The sequence below is a fragment of the Macaca thibetana genome, chromosome 8 (genome assembly GCF_024542745.1).
Source record: "Macaca thibetana thibetana isolate TM-01 chromosome 8, ASM2454274v1, whole genome shotgun sequence".
Taxonomy (NCBI): Eukaryota; Metazoa; Chordata; class Mammalia; order Primates; family Cercopithecidae; genus Macaca; species Macaca thibetana.
In genome coordinates, this window is record NC_065585.1 from 131,857,440 (window position 1) to 131,876,774 (window position 19,335).

A 19,335-nucleotide genomic window follows, 5' to 3' on the forward strand; every position below is an offset into this window, starting at 1 on the left:
GAGCAGCTTCTTCAGGAGCTTGGCCAGTCTCGATTTGTTGAGCATGGGGGAGAAGTGGGAGAAAAGCATTGGGAGGAAATAAGCCCAAAGCGTGAATCACCCCTTTCCTCCTAAAGAAGCTACTGTCAAGAGTGAATTGGCTGAAATTTCCAGAGGGCTTTTGGCCACCAGCACTACAATTAGGAAAGAAAAGCCAACCAATACAAACAAATCTAAACCACAGACTAAATCACCACTCCATGATAACCCATCCAGAAAAAGCACAATCCAGCCAGAACCGACTCCCAGCACAGGACCAGCCTGGGCTTTCCGAGCTCTCTAGAGGTCTGAGAAGATCCCGAAGGACCAGGAAAGGTGAACTCGGACAGCATTCATGCCGTCGGTTTTGCCCAAGGTGTTCCTAGTATACCCTGGTTAGCTTCCGGCTAACTCAAAGGATCCTTATTCATTCTCGAAAGCGTCCCAGATTAGATCATAAATTATATGGTCATCTTAAAAAGAAAAGAAAGCAAGCCACTGAAAATAACCTACGGACTCAAGACTTCGGCAAGTCAGCTCTCAATTCTCTTCCTATGTGACTCTTGCTTGGGGTTGGCGAACCACGGCCTGAGGGACAAAGTCTGCCCAGGCCCTGCTTTAGTATGACCCACGAGCTAAGAATGGTGTTTACATTTTCAAAGGGCATTTAAATAAAAATAAATATGTGACAGAGACCACATGTGGCCCACAACACCTAAAATTTTCACTACCGGCCGGGCGCGGTGGCTCAAGCCTGTAATCCCAGCACTTTGGGAGGCCGAGACAGGTGGATCACGAGGTCAGGAGATTGAGACCATCCTGGCTAACACGGTGAAACCCTGTCTCTACTAAAAAGACAAAAAACTAGCCGGGCAAGGTGGCGGGCGCCTGTAGTCCCAGCTACTTGGGAGGCTGAGGCAGGAGAATGGTGTGAACCCGGGAGGCGGAGCTTGCAGTGAGCTGAGATCCGGCCACTGCACTCCAGCCTGGGCGACAGAGCGAGACTCCGTCTCAAAAAAAAAAAAAAAAAAAAAAAAATTCACTACCTGGTGCTTTACAGGAAAAGGTTGCTGACCCCCTACCTGGCCACTTGATCCTGCAGCTTTGGGTAGAAGGCTGGGATCTTGGATCATTATCGATGTCTTTGGCCCCAAAGAATGTTGACGATTCTGCATCCTCATCCTACCTTTGCCAAATCCAAGGCCCAACGCCAGGCCGCCCAGTGCTGGAGAGGCAAAGCAGTGTTTGTGGAATGAACAACATCAATGCAAGCATGTCACATACGAGAGAATCCCATGCAGAAAGCAAAAGCCATCTGTTGAGATTCCCTCTCTTCTTATTACCTCCAAGGGAAGGTGATAAGACGGAATGAGGTTTAGTTAAAGCCTTTCCCTGCCGCAGAGAGTTTCTATTCTGGTGGAAGGGAATGCTGCCGCCAAGAATTCTGCCTCTCTCCTGGAATGCCCTGGTAGCTACGGTTCCTTGGTGGTTTCCTTCCACCAATTTAGCCTGAGGTTTAATCAGGCCCTCAGAGACCCACATAATTTCATTCTAACTTTCATACTTCTACGCAGTCTGTGGTCCTGGTACATACTGAGGAAGCCTTTGGGAGGGATGTGACTTTCCCTGTATAAAAATGATTTTGTTCACTCCTTTCCTGGGAACTGTATTTCTCCAGCATGAGGGACAACTTTTGAGAATCACCATCGTGGTCTCTCAGTTCTGTGAGATTGTTTCTGGTTCACAGGGACAGTTCTTGGAAAAAAAGACCTGTGTCATTCTCCTGGCTCAGTCATTGATGGGCTCTGGACTAGAAGAAGCTCACTCAGGGCCTTCGTCTCTCCCTCCCTCTCTCTCTCTCTCTCTTTTTTTTTGGGGGGGGGAGAGTCTCATGCTGTTGCCCAGGCTAGAGAGCAGTGGTACAATCACAGCTCACTGAAGCCTCGAACTCCTAATTCAAGTCATCTTCCTGCCTCAGCCCCCTGAATAGCTGGTATATAGACACGGCACCACACCCAGCTATTAATTATTATTATTTTTTTTAGAGATGGGGTCTCACTATGTTGCCCAGGCTGGTCTCGAACTCCTAGCCTCAAGCGATCCTCCCAAGGTGCTGGGATTGCAGATGTCAGCCCAGCTCACTGTACCCAGATACCTTCCTCTCTTTACCCATAAAAAGAGAGCTCTGTGACATTTCTTCCAGCCCAGTCACTGAGGATGTGATGAAGTCTGAGCGAGTGTCTGGAATGTGATTCATTCGCATGATTCCTGGAGAGGACACGAATAGTGTACAAGGTGCTTCTTATGAGAGTCTATATTTAGAAACCTCTTAAAAATGAACATGTTGGCTGACTCTCAAAAGCATTCAGGGCACTGCTAGGGCCCCTGGTTACCTTATTCCTACTAAACATGCTCAGGGCCTCTTCAGTAGAGCCACTGACAGGAGATGGGAGGCCGAAGAGGTCGGTGGCAGAGCTTGGATTGGAAGCCAGACTTCCTGAATTCCAGTACCTTCCAGTGGCTCTCCATGCCCACCAGAGGTGTTACTCAGAACATGTGAATGTCCTTTGTGGGAGCTGGGGGAAAAGCACCTGGCACTGCTTCATATATGGAAGCCGAGCAGTAAATGTTCAATTGAATTACTCAGAGGTGGACATTTGCCATTCTAGGGACATTGCTCTAGAAAAGTGTTTTTTTCTTATGTTGTTTTTATTCCAGACATCCCTGAGGTGTTGGTCTCACAACTTACGATTAATGATTATTAAAACCGCACGTGAAGGCAAATTGTGGGCAGAGTGTAAAAATCTGGAGAAAGTTATGTATGGAGCTCACTTTTCGCATCTGCACACTAGCTGCTAAACTTTAATACACTCTACCTTTCCACTAGAGCCACTGCCCACTTCCCCCGGGTGGCAGAGGACTTGTTGACATGGAACTTCAAGATGCAATTTCCCAGCCTGCATCTTGTCTTGAACTTTGGGAAAAAAGCAGCTCTGGAAATCTCACTTCTCACTTTGGGTGAATATCCACTACCTATCAGGGGCTGTTTTGTTTTGCTGGTTACAATTTGTTTGCTCAAGCAGTTAAAAGCTCTAATAGCCACTTACAGTTTTCCTGCTTTTGTTTGAATATGTCTGTCTGCACTGGACTTCAAGTGCAAATGACAGGGTAAGAATGCCTGTGACCTAGGGTGATTAAAAATGGGTGCAGAATAACAGTAGCTCCTGTATCTCTTCCCTAAAACTTACCTTCTCAGCTAAGATGTGACAACTTAAAAAAAGCAATTATCTCCTCTCTGCCTTGCACCTTTAACTCAGGCATTGACTGTGAGCTTTTTCTTTGGAAACCTAAGATTGATATGTGTAAACATATCAATTTGAAATATTACTCCACTTACTCTGGCTCTAAGAATAGAAGGACAGTTTCAGTTTTGTTTTGTCTTCCTTTATTACATTTTTGCTCTTGAGATACAAACAAACCTCTCATACCACACAAAAAACATCCATTCGTGGGATTTTTAAAGTGCATTTCCCCTTGAACTTTGTGTACAAAAATATTTATCTTTTAAAACATGCAGAAATTTCTTGACAAGGCACTTTTAGGTATAAAATGAAGATGAGTCCTTGGTTCTACATTCGCATTGAAGTACAAGTGAAACATCCTCACAGCTGCGCTCTCAAAGCCCTCAGAGGTCCAGCAGTCTAAAAACTCGTCAACAAGACTGAAAACATTCACAGTTTTACAACGTGGGTTGCAGAGCTTTACAGCCATGACCAGGAAAAACTGCCCGTAACAACAGCTGTCCTTCCCAGTTCCAGATGTGTTGTCTCACTGTAGGAATTAAGATAAGCTGCCAAATTGTCTTCGTGTGACCCTGCAAGATCCCATTATCCATGTAACTTCTTGTCTCCAATTTCAGTGAACATGTCAGGAGAGATGTGATCGGGACTCTCCCAGGACTACATTCAGGTGAGAAATTTTAGAAGAGGAAACAAATAAAAGGCAACCAAGGTTTTCATCCCCTATCCATTGAGAGGGAAGATCCAGAAAATGGGCAGTTCCAAAAAAAATGAACACTTTCTTGATTGATAAGCATATGTGGCCCATTTAATGTCCATGTGACTACAACTAATGCCTTTTTTCAAAAAGAAAACGGTTTGAAAAGATCAAAACCACAAAGCAATCTCCTAACAGTTCCAAATTGACATCTTCTAAAAATGTATCATATTTTACCACCATTAAAATGAAATCTTAGAGGTAAATTAAATTCTACCATTGCCTCTGAAATTGTTTTAATTTCTGGAGAACTGCACGCCTCCATTATTTCTCACCAGCTCCAGTAGAACAATCATTTTTTAAATAAAGAAACCCACTCAAATGCTTCATGTCTTCCAAGAGATACTGAAAGCTTATTTATTAATTATCTGTATATAATCCAGCTTATTTATTGTACCCAGCTGGCAAATGCTCCGCAGGGCACTTGAGGGAATAAATATACAACAAAAATGAAGTTGCTTCCCTGTTCCCGGACAGCTGCACCTGTGCCAGGTGGCTGGTCTTTCTGGGGCAACCTGGGAAAGATTCTGGGACTCAAGGGTCACTTGTTACCATAACCAAGAGCTGTCTGAAGGCAAATCTACAAGTTAGGCTGCAGTGAAGTCTCCAGCTAAGGAACCTGTCACCCTCTGAAGTGTGTAGGCTTATCTACTGATGAAGAGCTATCAAACAAGGGGAGAAGCCATCAGTGCAGCTCCTGAGGCCATCTGAGAATTTCACGGGACAGAACTGGGCCAAAAGGAAAAAGACTGTTTGTGGCAGGAGGGTAGCAGGGGAGCGAGTGGTAAACAGAAGCCAGCTAGAAGGCAGTATTTTTCAGACCCCCATACATCACTGAATGACAGCCCTGATGAGAAAAGTCAGGCAAGTAGAGTCTTTTATTGGAGAAGAAGGGTCTCTGCGAGCGGGTGAGGACTTGCCTTCTGAACGGTGCGGTGGGGGGAGCATCCCAGGTGTGCTGGCTGGGGTCTTGCAACCAGCGCCCCCAGCAAAAAAAGCCAGGGTGAGCTAGGAGAAAGACGGGTAGTGGGAAGGGTTTACGGCTGCTTTAGAAGAGATAGTTATCACTGAATTATCATATTTCAAATTTTGACATGGGAATGTCTTAAGATCATTATTAGATCAAATTCAACTGACTTTATTAAACAGAGTCACTGCAGGCCTTTTTCTTATGAACACAGAATGATCCTTAGTTGGGTAACATGTCAATGCCAGTGCACTCTGTGCCTTTCCTGCATTGTGGGGAGGGCACTTCTTAATGCAAAGTAAAATTCAGGACCTACATGACATCAGTTTTGTTCCATTTGAGTTCAATTTATGCTATTAATAGCTCTGATCACCAAATTTACAACATTTAAAGTACTGTCTGTTACCCGATGTCTGGTATGTTTACATACAACATGGTTCTGCCCAGTAACAGCGTAAGGTAAAAATGTGATTTCCCCTAAAATTATATTATCATGTGATCCTAGAGTGTTACCCACCTGGGAGAGGTACAAAAAACAAAGCATTAGAATTCAGGCTAAGAACAGCCAGTTTTAGGAATAAGAATTACATTGAATAGCATTTAAGAGCATTTAAAACGTCAAGGCATCTTAAACTTCAAAAATGAAAACAAAAACAAAACAAAACACCACCAACAACAAAAACAACCTAACCCAACCACAAAACTCTAGGAGCCAAGGCACTCAATATCTGCCTGTTGGTTATGTACAAAGCCACCGATGGGAGGTCTTTTCAAATTAATCTGGAAAACCCAAGCACAAGACTCTTAGCTTGAAAAGCCTAACAGCTGTGCCTCCAAATCCAGGCAACTGTGCTTCCACTCCTCTTCTTGCTTGCCTTAGGAAAACTTCACTTTAGTAAGATCAGGCAAAACAGCAAATAAAAGAGTCATTTAACCAAACTCCAAAAACAAACACAAATAGAAAGAAAAAAAAAAAAAAACCCAATTTCCTACAAATATACATGTAAAAATATATTTTTAAAGCACCCCTAAGTAAATACCAATCTTACCCAAGAAAAATCACAGGTTTGGGGTCTATCTGATAATGATTGTCCCAGAGGTCTCTCTTTTTTTTTGAGACACAGTTTCACTATGTTGCTCAGGCTGGAATGCAGTGACATGATGATCTTGGCTCACTGCAACCTCCACCTCCCGGGTTCAAGTGATTCTCCTGCCTCAGCCTCCCGAGTAGCTGGATTGCAGGCGCCTGCCATCACACTCAGCTAAATTTTGTATTTTTAGTACAGATGGGGTTGTACCACGTTGGCCAGGCTGGTCTTGAACGCCTGACATCAGGTGATCTGCCCGCCGCGGCCTCCCAAAGTGCGGAGATTACAGGCATGAGCTACCACACTCGGCCCCGGAGGTCTCTTTCACAACAGCACTAACCAACAGACTTTAGTCCAATATGGTTAAGAACAACGAATCTCTGAAATGTCAGAGTTGGCAAACATTTAAAATAACCTATAAGAACTTGGGTGAGGTTTTTCTCCCCTATCCCTTTCCATACACACCATAAATAAGAACACCCAAATCCGTGTCCCTGGGTGCTGGTAAAGTGTTCTAGATATTGTAAATCACAGTCAAGATAAAACCATTTTCTGCAGGTTTTGAGGAAACATTGGATCTGCAAATCAAATGTCCTAAACACAGCAGAAAAGACGACACTTCAGGAAGGGAGATCCAAAATTCTTTCATAAAGAATGAAACCAGCCAAGTAAGTTAAAACAAATCTTGTCATTGAGCTTTCCAAGGAAAAATCAGATTTTCCCGGTGATTCAGGGTAAATCTGGGGACTTAGAAAGCTCCCCCTAGAAGGCAAGAGGAGAAGCGGAAAATGTCCCCACTCATGACTGTCCTGCCTCGTCAGAACCCTGCAATCTGTGCCACCGCACAGAAACCAGTGGGTTTTGATGACTGGTGTGTTGCTCTCCGCTGGAATAGATCTGTGGGGTCAAGAAGAGCGGGGAGGAAATGCCTATCTCAATCACAACCATTTTGCCTTTATTATCTTTTCCTGAACGTCAGATCGATTGTGGAAAAACATAAAATGCAAAAGATGAACTTTCAGAAAACAAGAGCCAATCCCATTTCTCTTCTGCAGCTGCATTGGAAACGTGCGTCAGGTCAGTGTGTCACAGCACAGAGATACACGTGGACGGGGAAGCACAGCAGCTTGCAGGAAAGGCCTGGCTGGCAGAGAGCACCCAAAGATGAACACGACAAACAGTGAGGGTCCAACGCGAGGTGGCTGGGGCTGAGCGGCTTTTTCTGCTCTCCTCTGAGTGGAGAGCAGAGATCCTTCCAGCTTCATCAGCTCCTACAGCTTCATCAGCACTGGCACAGGCTTGGTTCCCATCCATACCCTTTCCAGCACAGACCTGCACAGACTCTCGTGGCTGCCACAGTGCCCAAGCGCGCCAGCCACCACCGCTTCTTTGAGGGAGACACCAATTGTGTAATCTGAACCTGGCTGGATTTGCTGGTTTAAGAAAGAAGTGAAGAGGATCCTTTTATTTTCCCAAACTGGGCCTCATGGAAGTTCCATTTTGCTCCTCCCTGGCCTTCCATCTCCACTGCACAGTGAGCAGAGCTAGGCTTGTCTGCGGCAGCTCTGCCACGCCCTGTCACCCGCAGTCACTAGTAGTAGGGCCCTAGCTTTTCGTATCCCAAGTAACTTGGCCACTCTGGAAACAGACCATAGGAACACCGAGGGCTTCCAAATTGGTCAAAGGATATTCCCAAATCCGGTCCATTGTGGGGCGTGGTCGTTCCCTGGGTAGATTTTAACTCAGCCCGGATGATCCTATAGTTCTTGCCTCTGTTGCTGTCCCAGTGCGTCTGTCCATTGCACTCGTAGTACACAGCAAACTCCATTCTTTCATAAGACTGAATCTTCTCGGGCAAGCTGATATCGAAGGAGAACGTGTCCCTGTCTGAACCAGCGTAAGTGTCCTTCACGTACTGACAAGGAAAGTCTGTGTAGCTCTTCCAGGTGTCAAACGTCATCCTTATTTTCACGGTCTTCTCAAATGCAAGGTTCTGAACCTTCACAGTGCCTGCAATGGCCCTGTCCTTGAGCACACAGTTCTCCAGGCAGACGTGGTCAGCCTGAAGTCGATTTCTAAAGTCTAAGTAATCTGCAGAGGGCTGGGAAAAATCCAGAACAAAGCTCTCGCTCTCTGCTGTCGTCAAGCTCACAATGCTGTCTAGGAGCTCGGTGATGTTGAATGTGATATCTAGCGGGTCATCGAATTCTGAGAACACTTTGACCATTGTCAAGGCCAGCCCTTGGTTGTCTGCGAAGGACACCCGCTTTTTCACCTTCTTCTCCTGGACAGCTGGGGCCACCATTCCACTGGCTTCCTTCTTGCTGCTCAGCTGAATACAAGGCCTCAGTGGTTTGCTGGGCTTTGGTGAGATCTTAAAGGCAAACCTCTCTCGGCGCAAGGAAGGAGCCATGCAGTCGTACCTGTACTCGATGTCCACGGCCATCATGGGGCTAGATGAAGAGGCTAGAACCCTGGAAAGGGAGAAGAAAGAAAACAGCAGAGCGATCAGATCAGACAGGTGTGTAAAGGCATCATTCCAGCAGGGACTGGCAAACAATATTTCCTTTCATCTCTGCCCACATGGCTACAGGTCAGGATTAACTCTAGTGTGCTCCAGCACAACACGGGTTTGAGGGAAGATTATGCTGTGGCGGGGACGAGTTGGGGGGTGCGGTTCAAGGTTAAAATAAACAAAAGAGTAAGAAACCCACCAGTTTTAAAACTAAATGCACAGGTTTTTGGGTCAGCATTTCTTGGGGCCTTCTGTTGGCTAATGTGCCACAGAGGATAATTAAAAGGGCATATACTGTTTTAAGATTTCCCAAACCTATATGACTAAGAAGGTGTCTTCCACAGATAGACACTATTTATTTACGTATTTTTAGAGACAGGGTCTCGCTCTGTTGCCCAGGCTGGAGCACAGTGGCGTGATCACAGCTCACTGCAGCCTCGACCTCCCAGGCTCAAATGATCCTCCCACCTCAGCCTCCCAAGTAAGTGGGACCACAGGCGCAAGTCACCACGCTTGGCTAATTTTAAAAAATTTTTGTAGAGACAGGTCTTACTATGTTGCCCAGGTTGGTCTTGCACTCCTGGCTCAATCCGTCCTCCTGCCTTGGCCTCCCAAAGTGCTGGGATGACAGGTGTGAGCCTCTCTGCCCACACTTTATTAATTGAGAAGTAAAAATTGTATATTCTTATGGTGTACAACATGTTTCCATATATGTATACATTGTGGAATGGCTAAATCGAGCTATTTAACATGCATTATATCACACTTTTTTTGCAGTGAGAACACTTACAATCCACTCTCAGCAATTTTCAAGTATATAACATATCATTACTAAGTATAGGCACCATATTGTACATTAGAGCTCTCCCTGTCTACCTGAAATTTTGTATCCTTTGGCCAAAGGATACCTCTCCAGTCCCTCCACCCCCAGCTTCTGGTAGCCACCATTGTACTCTCTGGTTCTATGAGTTTGACTTTTTCAGATTCGACGTATAAGCGAGATCATGCTGTATTTGTCGTTCTGTGTCTGACTTATTCGCTTAACATCCTCCAGTTTCATCTATGTTAGCACAAATGACAGGATTTCCTTCTTTTTTCAGGTGGAATAGTATTCCACTGTGTTTATATGCCATGTTTTCTTTATTCACTCATCTAATGATGGGCACTTAGGTTGATTCCATATCTTGGCTTGGTGAATAATGCTACAATGAACATAAGAGTGCAGAGAACTCTCTGATATACTGACTTCAATTCCTTTGGATATATGTCTGGTAGTAGGATTGCCGGGTCATATAGTAGTTCTAGTTATGGTTTTTTGAGGAGCCTCCCTACTATTTTCCATAATGGCTGTACTAATTTACATTCCCACCAACAGGAGACAAGGGCTCCCTTTTCTCCACGTCTTTGCCAATACTTATTTTCTTTGGTCTTTTTGAAAATAGCCATCCTAACGGGTGTGACATGACATCTCATTGTGGCTTTATATTTGCTATAATCTGATAAAAAGAAATGGACTCATCCCAAAAATATAGATTGGGTGTTTCCTATATGCCAGGCATTGAGCAAGACACTGGGATTCAATAGTGAAGACAGACACAAACCTGCTTTCATTAAGCTTATGGTAGGTTTTTAAATGTCAGGATACCGTTCTGGGCGGTGGCTCACGCCTGTAATCCCGGCACGTTGGGAGGCCGGGCAGGTGGATCATCTGAGGTCAGGAGTTCGAGACCAGCCTGACCAATATGGTGAAACCCTGTCTCTACTAAAATTACAAAAATTAACCGGGCATGGTGGCATGCACCTGTAGTCCCAGCTGCTCTGGAGGCTGAGACAGCAGAATTGCTTGAACCCAGGAGGCGGAGGTTGCAGTGTGCAGAGATCACACACTCTAGCCTGGGCGACAGGGCAAGACTCCATCTCAAAAACTAAAAATAAATAAAATAAAAACAATCAGCAATTTAGTATTTTTAAGCCTTTAACATAGGTGAATATTTGTTTTTTCCACAAGTAAAAAATTGGCTCTATAAGAATAAAAAGCAAATACAATCATGCTAAACGAGGATAAATCTGAATTAACAAAAACTATATTTTCTATAAGTAAAAATGATAAGTAAAACAAAAAAGATTAAAGACAAACTGTGAAAATATTTTACAATAAGCATAGCAGCAGAGCTAATACCTTAATATGTAAAGTGTTCTTACAAAGCAATGAAGTCAAATATTCCACATAGAAAAATAAGCAAAGAACGTGAATAGAAAATTCAGGAAAAAAAATTTTTAAGTGGCCTATAAATATGCAAAATGTTCAACCTTATTATTAATTTAAGAAGTATAGATGAGAAACAATGTCTGTTTTTTATTTATTGAATTAGGAAAAAAATTTAAAAGATAATGCAAGCTTTTTCTTTTTTTTCTTTTGAGATTGGGTCTTACTCTGTCACCTAGGCTGGAGTGAAGTGGTATGAACATGGCTTATGGCAGCCTCCACCTGCTGGGCTCAAGCAGTCCTTCCACCTCAGCCTCCCGAGTAGCCAGGACCACAGGCACGAGCCACCATGTCCAGCTAATTTTCAAAAAACATTTTTTTGTAGAGACGAGGTCTCACTATGTTGCCCAGGCCAGTCTTGAATTCCTGGACTCAAGCAGTGCTCCCACCTCCGCCTCCCAAAATGCTGGGATTTACAGGTATGAAATTGGCACGACCTTTCTAATTTTTTTTATCATTTTTTATTCTAATATCACACAGAGACATTTATCCTAAGAATTAAAAACACATAGAGGTGAAGGTACTACAATGTTCAATGCCACATTATAGGCGGAAAAAAGATGACAAAATAACCTAGATGACCATTAACAGGTACCTGGTTAAATCAAATGTACCACATCCATGTGATGTACTTTTATTTTTATTGTTATTATTTTTTCCTTTTTTGAGACAGAGTTTCACTCCTGTCGCCCAGGCTGGAGTGTAACAGCACGATCTCGGTTCACTGCAACCTCTACCTCCCGGGTTCAAGTGATTCTCCTGCCTTCGTCTTTCAAGTAGCTGGGATTACAGGAGTCTGCCACCACGCCCAGCTAATTTTTGTACTTCATTAGTAGAGACAGGGTTTCACCATGTTGGCCAAGCTGGTCTCAAACTCCTGACCTCAGGTGATCCACCGCCTCAGCCTCCCAAAGTGCTGGGATTGCAGGCAGGAGCCACCAAGCCCAGCCCATGTGATATAATTTTATAATCATCATTAAAGCCATTATTTTAAAAAAGATTTAAATGAAATGAAAAAATTATACTTATGTCTATATATATAGAGAGAGAGAGACAGAAGATAAAATTGTACATAGAAACTAGACTTGTGGTGAAAAAATGCATTTGACCCTTCAGTGACATGAGTTTGAACTTTGCAGGTCCACTTATGCTCAGATTTTCTTTTTTTTTTTTTTGAGACGGAGTCTCGCGGGATCTCGGCTCACTGCAAGCTCCGCCTCCCGGGTTCCCGCCATTCTCCTGCCTCAGCCTCCTGAGTAGCTGGGAGTACAGGCGTCCGCCACATCGCCCGGCTAGTTTTTTATATTTTTTAGAAGAGACGGGGTTTCACCATGTTAGCCAGGATGGTCTCGATCTCCTGACCTCGTGATCCGCCCATCTCGGCCTCCCAAAGTGCTGGGATTACAGGCTTGAGCCACCGCACCCGGCCTATGCTCAGATTTTCTTCTGCCTCTGCCGCCCCTGAGAGAGCAAAGACCAACCCCCTCTCCTCCTCTTCCTCCTCCTCAGCCTACTCAATGTGAAGAGGATGAGAATGAAGACCTTGATGATGACCCACGTCCACTTCATGAATAGTAAATATACTTTCTCTTTTCTTTGATTTTCTTAACATTTTCTTTCTTTTAGCTTACTTTACTATAAGAATACAATATACGTTACATATAAAATACAAAATACGTATTAATCGATTCTTGATGTTATTGGTAAGACTCTGCTCAACAGTAAGCTATTAGAAGTGAAGGTTTTGGGGAGTCAGAAGTTATATATGGATTTTTGACTGTGTGGGGGCTAGGCTCCCCTAGACCCCGTGTTGTTCAAGGGTCAACTGTATTATGTAAATGCAGAGAAAAAAGACTAGAGATATATTTAAAATCAGAATACCTAGGTGACAAGATTTCAGGAATTTCTAGTTTCCTGGTTTATATTATTTTATATTTTCTAAAATAATATTGCGTCTATCAGAACAAAATGAACCTAAAAAATCCTCAAACATTTTAAGATATGCCAAAAGCCTATCCCAACACTATTGCCTCACTAAATTTGAGCACTTTTTTTTTGTGAGACAGGATCTTGCTGTGTTGCCCAGGCTGGAGTGCAGTGGTGCAATCATAGCTCACTGGAAACTCAAACTCCTGGGCCCAAGTGATCCTCCCACCTCAGCCTCCAAAGTAGCTGGAACTAAAGGTGTGCACCTCCATGCCCAGCTAATTTTTCAATTTTTATAGAGGCAGGGTTTCACCATGTTGCCCAGGTTGGTCTCAAACTCCTGAGCTCAAGCAATCCTCCTGCTTCAGCCTCCCAAAGTCTGAGCACTTTTTATCATTCTGATTACCATGGCAAATTTATATTTTGATTTGACAGTTTCAATGGACTAAATTAAGGAAATGAGTGACAAAAATAGGATTAAAATCTCAAGTCTGAGAATCACAGAACACAGGATCTGGATGAGTCCCCAAACCTATCTCCTCTCAATCTATCCCCCTCCTTATGGCACAGGTGTAGGTGTGTGATGACGTGTTGGGGAGCTCACTCTCGAGCAGCCATGGCCACCCCAAGGAGTGACAGGCAACATGCCAAGTGTCTTCTGTAAAGAGCTGGGACCACTGGTTCAGTTCCATAAATATTCTCTCATTTTCACCCTCTGACTGTGATTAACCAAACAAAGAAAAAGGGTGAAAGGACAAACACGTATCAGATTTGACCCCATTTTTCCAAAAGTACAGCACTTCCCTGGGATGCAAGAAGCACTTACAGATGGTCAGTCAGAGAAATACACATATTCAGAACCAAATAAAACAATAACTTATGGCCAGAATGCAGGTGCTTAAACATTCATTTTAAAGGATATCTGTCTCACTGTTTCCCCTCTAATAAAATCAATCTAGTGAAAATGTTAAGGGCAAATTTGCTTTCAATTATCTGTTCTTATACCCACGTAACTGTTCTGAAAAGGAAAGTTCTGACTGAACTAGGCAAGGTAGGTTTGCAGAGGTTCAATGGATTGACTAACAGGTTCAATGTGAAAAAAAAAATCCTATAATTAACAAAATATCTAAATTTTAGTTATTCTTGTCCTTTGCAAACTGTGTTGGAATTATACCCTCAGCTCTAACTTTAACACAGGTAGTGTTTTTGTTTTGTTTTGTCTCATTTTTATTATTTATTTATTTATTTCTTTTTGAGATGAAGTCTTGTTCTGTTGCCCAGACTGGGGTGCCGTGGCACGATCTCAGCTCACTGCAACCTCTGCCTTCCGGGTTCAAGTGATTCTCCTGCCTCAGCCTCCCAAGTAGCTGGGATTACAGGCACGTCCCACCACCCCTAGCTAATTTTTGTATTTTTAGTAGAGACGGGGTTTCACCATGTCAGGCTGGTCTTGAACTCCTGACCTCATGATCTGCTCGCCTCGGCCTCCCACAGTGCTGGGATTATAGGCATGAGCCACCGCACCCAGCCTCGTTTTTAAGTAAGTATAAAGACCAAACAAATGGCTATATCTGGCATCCCAGTGACCCCCACTCTACCCATCCTGAAAAATCTGGGTGTGAAACTGAGGGAGGAGGGGTTCCTCTTCACAGCTTCCTCCTCACCTGAGTCAGCACAGGTCAGCTGCAAGTTCTCTTTGCACCTCCAACAAGCCTGCAAACCAACCTCCTACGTGCTTTCCTGCATGTTAGAAAAAGGCTTGGAAACTCTCAAGATATTGTGGAAACAGAATTCCAAAGCAAAAGGATCAAAGAATATACACACTTACAGCCCACTAGAGCCAACGTCCCAAGTTCTAATCCCGCAGGCTGAAGAGACTTAGCTGAAGACCTTGGTAGAGTTTCACTGTTTCAACCCGGTGGCATAAATTTGCCTCTGAGATCCCTTTTATCACCAAACTGTAAGAACAAGCAGAAGTCCGGCTTGGAAAGGCCAGGCTCCAGTCAGAGCCAGAGCTAATTAAACAATGCTGCCGGCACTTGCAGGAGTCAAATTGCTATGGCAAGATTCTTCCATGAAAGGCAAAAGTAAGGTTATGATGGCCCAAGATTACCTGCAGGACTACTACCCCAGGAACATTGCACAAGCAACCCCAGTCTAGAATCCCTTCACTCTGTTTGTGTGTCACCATAACTGCAGGTGAGGACATTAACCTGTGTGACCTCAATCTGCGGTATGACTCGACTGTCAGTCACCTGGCCTGTCCCACAGATAGCTTCCAGCTTTTATTTACCTGGTCATTCTCCAAGAATCAGCACACCAAAATGCTGGTTTGGTGTGGGCTTTCCTGACCTGCTCAGGAACTCCCCAGCAGACTGTGACAGGGATGGCTGCCGCCATTCAGAAGTACTCCTAGCAACTGAGATGTGCAAGGTAATATTAAGTTCCTGAAAAGGAGGCACCTGGACAGGTGCTTCTTTTACAAATGACATGAAAATGATCGGTTCCAACACAGGATGCACCAGGCTGCAGCCCAGCCTCCTCTCCTGAGAGACTCTTTGGCTACTCCAGCTCTGTCCTTTTCCCAGGCCAGGGAATATGAGTCACCAACGTTGGCCAGGGGAAAACAAAAGAACCAGAAGTTATGGACATACATTTGAACCATGAGAGCAGGATTCAGGATCTGATACCAGTTGCGGGATAGGAACAAGAGTGTATGAGTGCTGCTCCCAGGTAGGTATGAATTCTCAAACACTTGCTTCCATAGAGATGCCTCAGAGCTCAGGGATCAGTTTCCCTGGTGAGGGACTGGGCCATGCTTGAGGGTAGATTTCAGTGTTCATGGCTAAGACAGGGCAAACCCTAACAGATCATGGAGATAGTTTTGCATAAATGCTTTCTCTGTTCCACTCATGACAACACACCTTCTCAAGACAGCTGGCCAAGGTGAGACAGCCATGGTGATAACTACAGACCCGCACAGAAAATAACCCCATGACCTTCACGGTTTCAGGCAGCTGGGCTACTGACTTTCTGGCTGTATCTTTCATAGGGAGGAAACCTTTTTTGTATCAGGGCCATGACATTATCCCCTCCATTCTCTCATTCTCTCTCTCTCTCTCTCTCTCTCTCTTCTGATAAGAAAAGACAAAAAAAGGCCAGGCGCGGTGGCTCACACCTGTAATCCCAGCACTTTGGGAGGCTGAGGCAGGCGGATTACCAGGTCAGGAGATCCAGACCATCCTGGCTAACACGGTGAAAGCTCATCTCTACTAAAACACACACACACACACAAAATTAGCCGGGCGTGGTGGCGGGAGCCTGTAGTCCCAGCTACTCGGGAGGCTGAGGCAGGAGAATGGCAGGAGAATGGGGTAAACCCAGGAGGCGGAGCTTGCAGTGAGCTGAGATCGCGCCACTGCACTCCAGCCTGAGCGACAGAGCAAGACTCCGTCCCCCCCCAAAAAAATAAATAAACAAAAACAAATAAAGAAACAAAAAATCAGATGCACAAGCAACCCACCAAGAATACTGAAAGCTGCCAAACTGCATTCAGTAAACATTCACAACCAGGTTATAATTTTCATTTTTAAAGACATGGCCATCTACCTCCCTCCAACAATTAATTCTGTGTTCCCTTCCAAAAAGTTTCACTGATCCAGCATGAGGAGAGTGCACGTCTTTTCCCCTTGTATTTAGACCATGGGGCCCTATTGACAGCCTTAAAGGCTACTTGTACCCCTTGATCCTGTCCCCATCATCCAAAGAATCTTGATATGTGAATGAGGTTGCATATTCTAGGAAAGAGGCAAGTTCAAATGACACAGCCCCTGCTGTCTTTAAACGTAGGAGGGAAAACAGGGCACTAGGCTAAGAATGCCCGCACCTTGCTTTGTTGCTGGAGCAAGTCACTCAGCGGCTCTGGGCTTGAGGTCCCCCTCCAAGGTCCCTGCTGGCCCTGACATTGTATGTTGCGACCCACGCCTGGTGCCGCGTCTCTTCCCACTAACTTTTTTCCCTAAATACCTCAACTGTAGTTTTGTGGTAAGTCCTCCAGCTGTCTTCACTTTAGTTTTGGCTCCTGGACAACTCTGCCCACGGAACCATTTCCTCCTTTCCTCCTCTTCCTCCCAGCCCAAAGCCCTAATTGTCTCTTCTGCTGCACCCTGGGTCTCCCAGGCAGGCCCCGCCACTCAGACCACAGGTTCCAACACCTTCCAAGTCTCCAAGTTCCCAAGTCCAGTCTTTCCTCTGTTTTCTCCTCTTTTTCAGAAAACAATGCTCTGACAGGCCCCCAAATCTTCCAGTGCGTCATTACCGGCCCCCACTCCCTCTTTTGCAGCTACTGTGCCTTCCACACCCCTTTTTTTGGATTCCAAAAGGGGGCAGGAACAGGCCAGTGCTCCCAGGCTGGAGGATCCTACCAGTTATTCTCCGAGCCTGTCCCCTCCGTCCAGCTCGGCCAGGGCTGCACTCCGCCCCCAACCTCCCTACAAGCTTCCTTGGCCTCGCGCGGCACCCACCTTTTGGGCCGCAGAGAAGCCCCCTCCCCAGCTCGCTCGCCGCATCGGAGAGCCCGCAGGGTTGTGGCAAGGGCGACTACGTGAGCGTCGGTGTGTCCGGGAGGCAGGGCCTGGGCTGGGTTCCCGGAGATGTCGGCGGGGGGAGGAAGACGACGAGGAGGAGGAGCCCGTTATCGCACCCGGGCGGGGCCGGCAGCGGGGCAACCCCGGCCCGAGCAAGCAGCGCGACACCAGCACCCCCGCGCGGCCGCCTGGCCTCCGCCAGCCCGGGACGGGGATCGTCCTAGGCCCTGTCGCCCTCGGTGGCCTGAGAGCCTACCAACCGTATTTCCTCGCGTTTTATAGGGAAACTAAGGCCCGAAGAGAGACGAAGCAGCTTGTCCTTAATCTCCAAACCCCACTACCCAACTTTGGAGACGTCTCCAGACCTGTCGGGACCCGGGGCTGGGAACTTGTGCTAGGTTCGAAGCCAGAACAACAGGTGGCAAAGGGATCAGCCGCCGCAGCCGCAGCTCCCGGGTCACGGTCGCAGCCGGGCCCAGCAGCGCGGTGGAGCACGTGGGCCCGGGAGGCGCTTCCCAGCTGCGGTCCCTGGATCGCCTATCCACGATGAAGCAACAGCTCCCTGGGGCCAGCTCCCTAGAGTGTTCCAGCCCCAGTGTGCCAGTGCAAGTCGCACGGTGAACATGTAGGTGACAGGAACCCAAACGGGTCCCCGCTGCACGCCCTCGCCTTGTTGTCCCCGGCCCTTCCCTCGGACTCGAGGCTTGGGGAGGTACGTACCGGGTTCAGCTCATAAGTCCCGAGGGCAGACGCGCCAGCCCGCGGCAGCATCCGCACTGGGGGAACAGGGACAGCGGCCGCGACGCCACGAGCTGGGCGCCGGGCTCGGGTTCGCGCCCCCAGCCGGCGGCCAGGTCCGTCAGTGCGCAAGAGCTGCGCGCTCACCTCCTCCCTCCAGCAGTCACCCGGGACTCGAGCTCCCCGCGGCCGCGCTGCCCCCTTTAACTTTCCGGCCACCTCTCGGGACCCCGGGTTCCATCCCAGGCCCCCTTCCACGTGAACGCCCCCCGCAGCCAATGGGCACGCCCGGGACCCCAGCCGCTGACCAATGGACGCGCAGCCACGGTGTCGGGGCGCACCACTTCGCCACGTGATCGGCAGCGCGCCCGGAGTGATCCGGCTGCGGGCCAGGGTCTGGGAAGGGGGTGGTGGGTCGCCGTTTCATCAGAAGCCCCAGAACGGGCGCCAGGGGGCAGGGGCAACTTCCTACAGGAGAGCGTCCCGTTAGAATGACAGGGCTTTTGCAAAAGTCTGACACCCGTGGCACAGAGCGCCCCAGATATGGAGGGTTTCACAGGTAGGTATACTTTAGAAGAAATTTCCTGACTTGAATCTGTTATAATCACTACCTAAATCTGCAGGGCCTCCGTGATACATATTATGCTCCTTGAGATCTATAGAAAATGATTTTAGAAAAAGAAAAAAAAAATGATGACCTTAAAGAGTTTGAATCACAGGCTCTTCCTTTCTTCAGTTGACATGTAACTTGATCTGAACTAACCACGTTAGGCATAAGGCTACCAGTTTTCTAATTTTAATGACCAGTAAAGTTTTAGAAAAAAAATTAGAAATTGATATAGGATTGCCAACTTTTTAAACTGCCAAGAAAGACATGAAAATAAACAAACCCTACCGTCTTCTATTACTATTCTTTTCTTTTTATTTTTAAAAGTACTCTTTAATAGCAATAACAACGAAATGCAGGAAGGATGTAAAGGCCAGTCTTTCCCATTGGATATATTTAGCTTTCTGAAAACTCATTATGTTGAATATGGAATTTGGGAATTTCTGCTCTAAGGGATATAGGCTCAGCTTCCAATTTTACTAGGAATGCAAGCGTAAAACAGTAATGGGTGACAAAAATCCAAAACAAGACTTTAGCTCTGTAGAGAGCTTCCCCGGAGGGAGTTGTG

General features: G+C 46.1%; 2 protein-coding genes across 4 annotated transcripts in view; one reads left to right on the plus strand and one right to left on the minus strand.

The window, feature by feature from the left end:
* Window positions 1–12,619, plus strand: part of ERI1 (exoribonuclease 1) — a 138,129-nt gene extending 125,510 nt beyond the window's left edge. Inside the window, exon 7 of one of the 2 annotated variants that reach the window (XM_050801889.1) lies at window positions 12,420–12,619. In XM_050801889.1, coding sequence (XP_050657846.1) covers window positions 12,420–12,485 — 66 coding nt within the window. In that variant the 3' untranslated portion in view covers window positions 12,486–12,619. The remainder of the gene's footprint in view (window positions 1–12,419) is intronic. The other variant, XM_050801886.1, reaches the window with a different exon arrangement.
* On the minus strand, window positions 3,447–18,404 carry PPP1R3B (protein phosphatase 1 regulatory subunit 3B). 2 transcript variants are annotated; one of them, XM_050801896.1, is made up of 2 exons: window positions 18,143–18,404; window positions 3,447–8,603 (listed from the first exon to the last, which is right to left on the minus strand). In XM_050801896.1, exon 2 carries the CDS (start codon window positions 8,576–8,578, stop codon window positions 7,721–7,723), a length of 858 nt encoding a protein of 285 aa, XP_050657853.1. In that variant the 5' UTR covers window positions 8,579–8,603; window positions 18,143–18,404; the 3' UTR covers window positions 3,447–7,720. The 2 variants fall into 2 exon arrangements, with proteins under 2 accessions (XP_050657853.1, XP_050657852.1); XM_050801895.1 differs by lacking the exon at window positions 18,143–18,404 and adding an exon at window positions 17,360–17,476.
* Window positions 18,405–19,335: the final 931 nt, after the last annotated feature.

What these genes read in the sequence shown, in the direction of transcription:
- PPP1R3B (XM_050801896.1), bottom strand. Translation starts at nt 8,578, where the DNA reads ATGATGGCCGTGGACATCGAGTACAGGTACGACTGCATGGCTCCTTCC.